At 34.1% G+C, this 12,081-nt stretch overlaps 1 protein-coding gene across 3 annotated transcripts in view; it reads left to right on the top strand.

Moving 5' to 3' along the window:
- Positions 1–4,064: 4,064 nt before the first annotated feature.
- Positions 4,065–12,081, top strand: part of LOC134273038 (cyclic nucleotide-gated cation channel beta-3-like) — a 39,436-nt gene continuing 31,419 nt past the window's right edge. For all 3 annotated transcript variants that reach the window (XM_062755207.1, XM_062755206.1, XM_062755208.1), the window contains exons 1-2: positions 4,065–4,183; positions 4,647–5,235. In XM_062755207.1, the coding sequence (XP_062611191.1) occupies positions 4,662–5,235 (574 nt within the window). In that variant the 5' untranslated portion in view covers positions 4,065–4,183; positions 4,647–4,661. The remainder of the gene's footprint in view (positions 4,184–4,646; positions 5,236–12,081) is intronic.

The following is a 12,081-nucleotide window of genomic DNA, read 5'->3' as shown; positions in this document are numbered from 1 at the left end:
CATTCAAAAATTATGGCCAAGGTTAAATTTTTTAAAAAGTAGGTCAAACTCCAAGGTCAAGGTCAAAGGGTCAAAGTTGTTGGTATCCAATGAAAGGTCTCCTCACAATGATTGCATATTTGAAGTATGAAAGCCCTAGCCCATACCGTTCAAAAGTTATGGCCAAGGTTAAAGTTTTTTCATAAGTACGGAATTCTCCAAGGTCAAAAGGTCAGAGTTGTTGGTATCCAATGAAAGGTCTTACAACAAAGAATACATATGTGAAATATGAAAACCTTGGTTTCTACCATTCAAAAGTTATGGCCAAAGTAAAAGTTTAAAATTTTTGTGTAAAAGTGTGTCAAACTCCAAGGTCAAAAGGTCAAATTTGGAGGTACCCAAAGAAAAATCTTGTCACTAGGAATACACATATGAAATATGAAAGTCATAGCTCCACTAAATCAAAAGTTATGAGCTATAAGTTTTTGTGACGGATGGACAGACTGACAGACGACAGACAAATAAGATTTAATGTCCCCTTGCTTTTTCGAAAGTGGGGGACAAAAAAAGATAGCTCTACATATTTCTTGCACATTATTAAAACGATAGTTAACATTATTCATTAAAATATCCCCCACATGACATTTGAGAGGAAACTCGTACAAATGAAGTCTATGTATATGCATTATGCCGTGGACACAGAACATTTCAAATAATAATAATTTTAATCTTACACCTATTTGCTAAGGGAAATTATGAAAATCATTTGTTTTTATCGAAGTTATTTACACAACTATCTAACTATTTTAGATTAAACAAAACTTGAGACAAGGTATTCTTCTGTAATAGGGTTTCTGACTTATAAATTTCAGAACCTATCTGGATAAGAACTACTCATTGGGTAGACCAACCCTAGTGGAACTACTCACTGGGCACTGCTATCTGGGTGAGTACTACTCACTGGGAAGACCATTCTGAGTGAATACTTCTCTCTAGGTAGATCTCCCTGGTGAGTACTACTCGATGGGTAGCACAATCTGAGTGAGTACTCCTCACTGGAGAGACCTTCTCTTGGTGAGTACTACTCACTAGGTAGACCTCTCTGAGTGAGTACTACTCACTAGGTAGACCTCTCTGGGTGAGTACTACTCACTAGGTAGACCTCTCTGAGTGAGTACTATTCACTAGGTAGACCTTCTCTTTGGTGAGTACTACTCACTAGGTAGACCTCTCTTGGTGAGCACAACTCACTGGGTAGACCCTCTCTGGGTGAGTACTACTCACTAGGTAGACCTATCTGGGTGAGTACTACTCACTAGGTAGACTTCTCTGGGTGAGTACTACTCACTAGGTAGACCTCTCTGGGTGAGTACTACTCACTAGATAGACCTCTCTGGGTGAGTACTACTCATTAGGTAGACCTATCTGGGTGAGTACTACTGACTAGGTAGACCTCTCTTGGTGAGTACTACTCACTAGATAGACCTCTCTGGGTGAGTACTACTCACTAGATAGACCTCTCTGAGTGAGTACTACTCACTAGGTAGACCTTCTCTAGGTGAGTACTGCTCACTGGGTAGGCCCTCTCTGGGTGAGTACTACTCACTGGAAAGACTTGTCTAAGTGAGTGCTTCTCACTGGGTAGGACTCTACCAATAAGAGTACTAATTACCTGGTAGGCCTATCTGAGCATATATATGTTCCTGGATAACTGTATTTTCTCTGGACTGAGTAAGTAACTGTAACACTGTTTATTTTTTGGTCAACATGCACACTTAGCTCTGAAATCATTCACCATGTATAAATTCAGAGAATTTAATATAAAAAAATTAAAAGAACTGAGTGCACTGTAATACAATACCATGTGCATATTAATATCGTATAAGTGGAAATTTTAGCGAGGCGCAAATTTAGTGATTTGTCCTTAAAAACTCGTATTTTATTGTTGGCAAGATGTAATTTTAGCGATTTTGAAAACTTCACTATAAATTCTATTACAAATAAAGTGCAATTAATTTTTAGCGATATTCAATTTTAGCGATCTTGTCACCCTCACTAATAATGCCAAAATTAAATCCTCGCTAAAAATTCTGCTTATACAGTAGTATTTAATATGCACCTGGTATATATTGTATTACAGTCTAGATTGGTAATATTATGCAGATTCAAGGATAATCACCTGACTTGATTCTAAGTTTTTCACCTTTTGAGTCAGATACTCAATCACTATGCTGTCAAAGCTGTTGAATGACTGTTTATTAAATTAAAAAAACTTCAGTGCACTTTTTAGCTCACCTGAGCCGAAGGCTCAAGTGAGCTTTTCTGATCACATTTTGTCCGTCGTCCGTCCGTCCGTCTGTCCAGCGTCTGTCTGTCCGTCTGTAAACTTTTCACATTTTCGACTTCTTCTCAAGAACCACTGGGCCAATTTTGACCAAACTTGGTACAAAGCATCCTTGGGTAAAGGGGAATTTAAATTGTTAAAATGAAGGGACATATCCCCTCGCAAGGGGAGATAATCAAGAAAAGACAAAAATAGGGTGGGGTCATTAAAAAATCTTCTTCTCAAGAACCACTGGGCCAGTAAAGCTGAAACTTATGAGGAAGCATCCTGGGGTAGTGTAGATTCTAAATTGTTCAAATCATGACCCCCAGGGGAAGGGCGGGGCCACAATGGGGTATCAAAGTTTTATATAGAAATATATAAGAAAAATCTTTGAAAATCTTCTTCTCAAGAACCACTGGGCCAGAAAAGCTGAAACTTATATGGAAGCATCCTGGTATAGTGTAGTTTCTAAATTGTTCAAATCATGACCCCCGGGTGAAGGTCGGGGTCACAATGGGGAATCAAAGTTTTATATAGAAATATATAGGAAAAATCTTTGAAAATCTTCTTCTCAAGAACCACTGGGCCAGAAAAGCTGAAACTTATGTGGAAGCATCCTGGTATAGTGTAGATTCTAAATTGTTCAAATCATGACCCCCAGGGGAAGGGCGGGGCCACAATGGGGTATCAAAGTTTTACATAGAAATATATAGGAAAAATCTTGAAAATCTTCTTCTCAAGAACCACTGGGCCAGAAAAGCTGAAAATTATGTGGAAGCATCTTGGTATAATGTAGATTCTAAATTGTTCAAATAATGACACCCGGGGGAAGGGCGGGGCCACAATGGGGAATCAAAGTTTTATATAGAAATATATAGGAAAAATCTTTGAAAATTTTCTTCTCAAGAACCACTGGGCAAGAAAAAGTGAAGCTTATGTGGAAGCATTCTGGGGTAGTGTAAATTCTAAATTGTAGGAATCATGACCCCCGGGGGAAGGGCGGGGCCATTATAGGGGAATCAAAGTATTACATAGAAATATATAGGAAAAATCTTTGAAAATCTTCTTCTCAGGAACCACTGGGCCAAAAAAGCTGAAACATATGTGCCCATGGAAGGATCATGGGGTAGTGTAGATTTCAAAATGTCTAAATTATGATCAGTGGGGTAAGGTGGGGATGCATTATGTATAACAAGGGTGAAATCTGGTAAAGAACAGAATGGTCAAAGCTTCTCAGGTGAGCGATGTGGCCCATGGGCCTCTTGTTTCGGTTTACTTTCCCTCTCTATATGATATTTATTAAATACTACTAATATGTTATGTATATATGCAGTGTATCTTATAAATCTTTATTATATTAACAGACAATAATTACAAGCATTTAAAACGGTGGATTTAATGCGGGTTAATATACTCGTAGTGCTCCATTCTTTAAAAGTAATGGGCCTCGGCCCCTTTAGGGCTGCAGCTCCATTTCTTTTTTTATGCTGTTCTGAGGAATGAAACAGTTAAAAATTTTTAAAAGTTTTTACCATTCTACTAGTCTGCATGACTTATTCCGTATATTCATCTTATGACTTGGTTTTCTTCCTACTGTATGCTCGTGATTTACATAATGCTGATGGCTAAAGACCGATCTCTGATTTTCTCTTTCTTTGAGCTCTAAAACAGGCAATCTTGTTATTTTTTATATTAAGAATCCAAATAAGATTTCTGACTGATTTTCAGTGACTTCTGTATATTTTTTATTTAAGGATTTTCCTCCTCGCGCCAGTAATGAGCTTTTGGTATCAGCTGCCGAGTTTGCCTAGTAATTGGAGTCCTCGTTACAATTTATCATGGTTACCTGCAGAAAGCCAGAGATATAGGAAGCCGCAGGTATTAACATCAATGTGTACACTGGTGTGACACCCAGATCATCAATGTTTCTCATTAAACAACAACCAAGTCCTATGGCTTCGATTTTCTCTTATGCCTTTCACTTTTTTTGAAGCATCATTTGGTTGTCATGGCAATAAGTTCTTAAATCCCACAATGCTTTTAGTAATACATTTCTCTCTAAAAGTGCATGAATGCAGAGGGCCTTTTATGAATGCAGAAATGAACAAAAATTTTTAGAAATTGCTGATTGGGTTTTGCTCCCCCAAATGTTCAATGTTTGTAGACCATGAATAATTAAATTTGACATATACAGAATATTTATTTAGGGGAAATAATTAAGTTGACTGTTATTAAACATTATTGATTACTGATACAGAGTATATCAATCTGCTTTGATTCATTATTTCATTTACAAAGGAAATACAATATTTGGTGACAACTTCATTGATTTATATTACAGGTGAAGTAATAAAAGATGAATAATAGGGTGGTGCCATTGAAAGTACCAGTAGCAAAGAAAGAAAATGGATCCAAAGAAGAAAAAGACACAAAACCTTCAATCAAAAAGCCAGAGGAACAGAAAGCGCCTTCTGCCATTATAGAGAAACTACCCAAGAAGGGCTCGGGGGAATCCCCAAGGACACACGCTCCATTTCTAAGCTCTGAACATCAGAAATCCATCAGCATTAAAATTAGTGAGTTTCTCCATCCCAACGCACCGGACATCTCCTCATCATTCGAGCAGCTGGTTCAACCCGCAGAACCGAAACCTGTGGAGGGCCTAGCCAACCCATCGTTCTCCATAGAGAATGCCAGTGATGACTGCGATTCCACTCCCACGCATAACGCCCCCAGCATCTTCTCTTTTGAAGACAGTGCTATCCAGGAGTATAATAAAACGAGGAGGAGATTTGTCAGAGAAGACAGTGAGGGCAAGTCCTCGGAGGAAGGAGGGAGGGTCATCTCTGTACAGCCTGCCAAAACTGTCCTCACCCCAGGCAGCAGGAACTCTGAGGGAGGGGGTCAGCTCCATGTGCCGAGGTTTTCAGGTGAGTTCTGAATCACACTGTTCAAGTGATCTGTCTTTGAAGATTTAAGGAATCGCTTTCTAGTTTGTTGGGTATGCCAGGGCATCAAAGATAGTTGGATACGTGGGATAATTTGCATAACTGGTGGAGCCCATTTATATGCATAAATTATCCCATGTTTTCAACTATCGTTGATGTTCCTGGCACACCCAACAAACTAGACAGTGATTCCTTATATTTCCATTTCATTGTGAAATAAAATCGTAAATTCAGATTTTAAAGATTCAAATTACATGAGGCATCCCATGTCAATTTCAATAGTCCCCGCTCATGATGTCAAACACAAAGACAACTGCTTGAGATTTACATGCATATTAGGCCTTCTTAGCTCCTGACTTTTAGATTGGCAAAATTTACATTCTGGTAGAATTATCAAGAAATCAACTCAACTATTTTTCAGAGTTATCACAGAGGAAACAAATATAGAAATGGAAATATTTATTCTTCATTGATAATTAGTTTATAAATGCTGTTAATCAATTTTGTGAGTACCCCTTAATTTTCAATATTTTTTAAAAGGTTACAATAGCTCAGAAAGCAATAATTTTCAAATGCCTTACATACCAAGCATCCTGGAAATAAGATTTCTCAGTGATTGAAAGTTATATATCAGCAACCACTTTACAGAAAAAAATAAATGGTAACTCTTTTACCCAAAGCATGTAAATGTTAATAGTGCAAAATTCCTTATCCTCTTTTTCTTAATTTTATGCTTTCTACTCAAAAAACAGGTCACTATTCATATGAAATTAGACTTTTCTCTTTTACAAAATAGAGTTATCCCCCTTAAAATGTGTTTCAGACACATTTAAAACTGTAAAATGTTTCAACTGAATATTCATTTCATAGTTTTTGCATCAGAATAAGTGTTTATTTGTAATTTTATGTCAATTGATAACATAAAATCATCTTTTAAAAACCAGAAATGCTTGCAAAATCAATTAATAATTAAAATATATTTATTCTTTGAATGTTTTATCTATATACCAGTACCTTATAAAACTTAAATGTACATGTATGTAGTTTAAAAAAAAAAAAGAGGGAATTGTGTCATTATTTAATGATATTATATGTAAAATAACTAAAATTATAAGTTGTTAATTTATTATTAAAGAAATTAAGAAGAAAATGATAACTTTTGTATAGAGTCCAACCAAGGAGAGATTTTCAATAAGTGACAAAATCTAATAATTATTTAGAGATACATTTTTAAAGTAACTGCATTTTAAAACAGCTTCATAATGCTAATGAATATCAGTACAATTAACATAAAATTTCAGAAAAAGTAATAAACAATCGGTAAGAAATTTAAATCTTCGAGTTTTCTTTTGCACAAAGTTAATACCAGCTGGATAATTGAATTGCCTCCCTTTGGTCATGAGCTTGATAAGCTCCCAATGTTTGCAAAATTATTGCAAAAGAATGATTTTTTTCAAAGGTAAAATTTCAAGTTGAAGACATAAGGTTATAAACAGGAAATTTTATTTGTCCATATAAAATGTATTTAGAAGATAATAACAAAAATGAAATGTTCATGGAGATTTTAAGATCTGTGCAAATGAAAAGTTAAAAAAAAGTATGTGATTAAAGGACGAATTTAAAGTGAAAATGAAACGACTGAAATATATGTGCAATATGAGTAGTATTTTTAAAATAACATATGATTTAAATGTTTGATTTGTTTCCCATTTTCCATGTTTCCTCCACATTGTCAAGGATGCATGACCTAAGTATATTCTATTATTAATTAATAAGAAGTATGCACGCTAACTCTTGATTCCCGCCTACATTTTGCAACCATTTAATTCAATATACCCGTAAATGGCAATTTATCAATATATGAGCCTCGTCGGATAGAAATCGACCTTATCGTATGCAACGTCATAATGAGAAAAAAGCAAATAAAGTTGAGAAAGATTTCCCGGTATTTTTACTACACATGGTTTTTGACGTTAAGGAATGTTTTAGACATCGTCAACTGCAATATTGAAGGATTTTTTATTCAAAAAATCGGACCATTTTAAACATTCATGTACTAATAAAACAAACAAATTTTAAATGTATTCCCCTTCGCAGAGCCTCATTTTTTATTGTTACCATGGATCAATGTAAACACAAGCCAGAGGAATGCCGAGTCCGATCTACACTTTTTTTTTTTCAAACAGCAGAAGACGTATGGCCATATCTTACACCAGATAAATAATAAGTTGGTAGACATATAGCGAAGAAAAAATGACATGGTGCATTACTGAGGAAGTACAGAATATATTTTTTATTGTAGTTTAGAGTATAAAATTTAGCCAGATGAGACGTAAACATGCACAGAAAATCGCACATGTACTGGTGCAGTATAGTGTGTGAACTTCATTTACTATCATCGTGAGCACGTGTATTCAATTATTCACGATTAAATTCACAATATTATATTAGATATACTTTAATGTTTCGTGTCTTTGAATGAATTTACGAGTATTTTCAAATGTATCACAGAAATTAACCAACCAAAACAAAACAAACAGAGGTCTAGGCATATCGATTCAGTACAAAATGTACAAAGGTCACGATTCAACAACTTTTAAAACGCATTTTTCTAACTACAATATTAAGAGATATCAAGAAACAAGTAATACTGGTATTGTTTAAGGCAATTTATTCCATATATCAGTAATTCTCAAACGGAAACACGTATTGTCAGAAGCGACTGTATACGATAAATTGTGCAAGTTGCTTCCCTTTGACGCAACAAGAGGCTCAACACGGGGAATCATTTCCTTAAAAAAATGTTTTTTCTCTCTATCTTAACTTTTGATTCTCTCCATTACCAGATTTTAAGTTAATTTTCTTAAATATTTTACTCCTTATTTTGCAAGTTTATAAAAAATACGACGATGGATTATCTATGATTTTTTTTTTTACTTTAACTTGGCTGGCGAAAATGTAAGAAGATGGGCCCGGTTTGTAAAACATATATCCTTCTACGTCATTAATATTTTAAAGAGTTGTAAACCAAAAAAATTACTCTTAAGTCAGATGTAAAAAAAAAAAAAAAAAAAAACAAACAACAGTTTAGTGAAATGTGTTCTTAAATATTCAGCATAATGTTAAGTATTTTGAACCCCGTTAAATTATACAAACTTTTCTGCAAAAATCATCTTGAGCAGGATTTCACCTGTTCGTGAATAACAGGAATATGTTTTCGTTTTGTACTAAGACTTTCAATTATAACATCAAAACATTCTCTACATTATTCTTCTACAATTCTCTTTTTTTAAAGAGAGGGTGGATACCAACAACAGATAACTTAATTATAAATCTAAATTTTTTTATTTGATTTTTTTTTATTTACAAAATCATCAAACAAATAATTATGAAATGTCTATAATTTTATGTGTTGTGTTGGAGTGGGTCAGGAACGGTATAGCAGAATGTTGTCGATGCGTACGCCGCGTGCCTTCATGCATATTATTTTTCTCTAAAGCAGTTATTTTTTTTTGGGGGGGGGGGGGGTGGCTTCTTAAGTCAGCATACATGTATGCTGATGCTACCCGGTTGGCTAAATATGATATAATTTATTTTAGAGTCCTACGCACCCAAGCTGAATCCGACTATCTAATTCATAGCATTATTTATTCTTGTTTTAATTGGTTTAACTGCATTTCCTAACTATACGTAATCAATTCTCTTTTTAACATTTAGTTCGTTTGCAGTTAATTGAATTGTAAAAGAAAGAAAATGTTCAGGCATATAGTTTTACATCGTAGTTCAATATAGCTTGTGTTTTTCTTTTTCTTTCCCTCAATGCACTTCTAATACACCAGCCAGGTAACAAAGAAATTAAAATTTTTGCATTTCTGAAATTCATATTGATATCCCTTCATTTTTTTCTGTTGATTATAAAAATATTTTGTAGACGTTATGTAAAATCTCTTTTTCAACTGCATTAGAATATTGCATTACAAATAAACTATCATCGTCGGAAATCCACTAGTGATCTCGTCCTTACTTATCACCCGGTGATGAGTAAAGATGAGATCATCCTTGGGTATCCGATGATGATAAACTATATGCTATAAAGAACAAAAACATGAAAAATCGTCTTCCAAAAATTATGCATGCATACTTATTGAGTCTATAATTTCAGCCAATGTGTATACAATTATGTTTCCCGTGACTTTCGCAACATGTAACTATAAATCATTCTTCTAAAATTAGGTGGGGTTTTTCACATACGAATTCAATTAAAAATGTACGAACGATGCATCATTGTTATTTTATTTTACAATGAATTTTAGAATATTTACATCAAATTGATTTTGAAAGTAAAATTTTGTACATTATGAGATATATTTTGTTGATGAACACAGAGAGAAATCTTTTTTAATGGTTAACATATTTTTGAAATTATTGTCCGTCGGATGGAACGTTAAATAGTTCCCTATAATAAGGTTATCAACTACATGTATTTTGCATGCAACAGATAAAAATTTCCCGCCGATAATTGCTGAAATCTCGCCGACTCGGCGTTAAGCAAAATTCAAGCAATCAATAATTTGTATCTGTACATGTATATTAACGTATTTATTTTTCTACACTATGGATAATAGACATTTGATGAAAAGACGATTGGGTTTTTACTAGGAGAAAGGGGGGGGGGGGGGAGTAAGTAATAATGTAAAGACATAGTGGCTAATTTTTTTTGGCGAGCTATCCGTCCAATAACAACCAAGCGAGAATGATGTGGAGGACAAGAGGGTATATATATATATATATATATATATATATATATGAACTAGCTATTTGAATGTGAATGTGGCTGCAGCAGAAACGGTTGTAGGGGGGAGGTCCTAATAAAATGAGCTTACTTTAAGACACAGGGCTAGAATCACACCATGTTTGATTTCACGTGTACTCACTATGTATATACAGATGAATGTGATTTTTTTAAATTTAACTTAAGAATAATTATTGTAGCATGATTTTAGTTGTGATTTTATTGGCTGCATGGTTCATGTATTTTCTGTAAGAAACTAGGTATTTCTGAGATCGAATTCGAATCCCTGTATATTTTAATCTGACTCGATCTCATTCCTTCCATTTTCCTTCATTGTGTGTGAACTAACTTGCATGCATTGAGGAAACAAACGTAAAAGCAGCATAGTGTAGATCTATATTTTGTTTATTGGAAGTTCAGTTATTCATAGAGACAAAGCTGTCAGTACGAAAGACAGAAAAGTAGAAACGAAAGATCTGGGGGGGGGGGGGGGGGGGTATTCGTTTTTTTAAAGGATTTAAAATACAGTTAACACAGTTTTTGGGATTGTACATCATGATCATCCGTTTTTGTCATTTATTAAGCAAATCTTTTAACTTAGACTTGATGACCGCTTGGATTGCTACGCGTTGACAGGTGTCCTACCGAACAACGGAGAATAAACCATGACGTCACAATTGAATCGTGAAAAATCCACGATATGATCAGTTAATTTTGCAAACATACCAATTTCAAAATGTAATAACTTTGTTATAAATGAAGATATTTTGATTCTGTTTTCAGTTTTTGTAATGGTTTTACATGGACCATTAAAAAACACAAAAATCTCAAATTCGATAAATTTTGCCATAAGGTCGATTTCTATCCGTCGAGGCTCATATTCTTTATTTAATACAAAGAACAGTTCAATGGAAATTGATGAATTGTCTTAATACCAGTGCTAAATAGTAAATGAGGCATACCAAGATCTAGTAAATGAAAGGTGCCTACAGATTTATCAAACTTTATGAATAAATTCCTTTACTGATGCTTTACAACTTTAGCTTGGTCAAATAAGGTGTTTCGGGGCATAATTTGTAGGTTAACAAGATGAAAATATGTATTTTAAACTGTCATTTTCAATGAAAAATTAAGAAAATCAGTCATGAATACGGGAGTTTTTTTAGTATTCGGCAAAGGAACTGTATCCAGATTGCCTACAGTGTCTCGGAAAACGGTAATTAGTATGTTCATGGCCTCTTCTTTAAAACATTATCAAATTTAATATAGGTATCCGGTTTACTTTTCATATGATTTCAAATTGAATGACATGAAAATACCCTATTTTCTACATAATTCTGCTAAAGCAATAAAGTATGGGAAAAAGAAAGTTGAAATTGATTATGACATCATAATGTATCTAGCACCAAAAAATTAGTCTCAAGTTATTTACTAGATCTTGACCTTAAAGAGCTAAAGGTATGCCTCATTTACTATTTAGTGCTGGTATTAAGACAATTCATCAATTGGGGGATAGACGAAATTTTCCATTGAAATCGAACTTTCAGGCACTACCATATTTTGAAATGGTCTTGGATATCATTAAATATTCCTTATACGAGGGATGATCAAAAAGTTCGCAAACTATCTCTATTTCTACAAAACCACAATTCAGATTAGAATGAAATTCGGTCCACACATAGCCATACACAAGATCTATAAATAGCATATGCTGAATAAAGTTTCTCTCCTTGTTTGTGACGTCACAATGTGAAAATGATGTCACTATTTAGGTCAATTGTGACTAAAAATGGTTGTCTCAGTCTAACTTGTTCAACAAACGACTGTACAATTTATTGTAATATCTTAGAAATCCCTCTACAGTATCATATAATAATTTGTACACAGTTTATTGAGATAAATGAGTTCCTATAAATTCAATTAATGATTGGATTAATTGTTTTAGTGAAGGAAGGCTGATGGTTAAAAATGATACTTGTCATCTTGCCCAGTGAAAGCAAGTTTGAAAAGATATGTATTTTTAATTAAGCAATTTG

This window comes from Saccostrea cucullata, unplaced genomic scaffold, assembly GCF_032062105.1.
Source record: "Saccostrea cucullata isolate Sc308-1 unplaced genomic scaffold, CSIRO_AGI_Scuc_v1 ctg971, whole genome shotgun sequence".
NCBI lineage: Eukaryota > Metazoa > Mollusca > Bivalvia > Ostreida > Ostreidae > Saccostrea > Saccostrea cuccullata.
The sequence above is the reverse complement of the archived record's forward strand: the minus strand, read 5'-3'. Positions and strand labels throughout refer to the sequence as shown.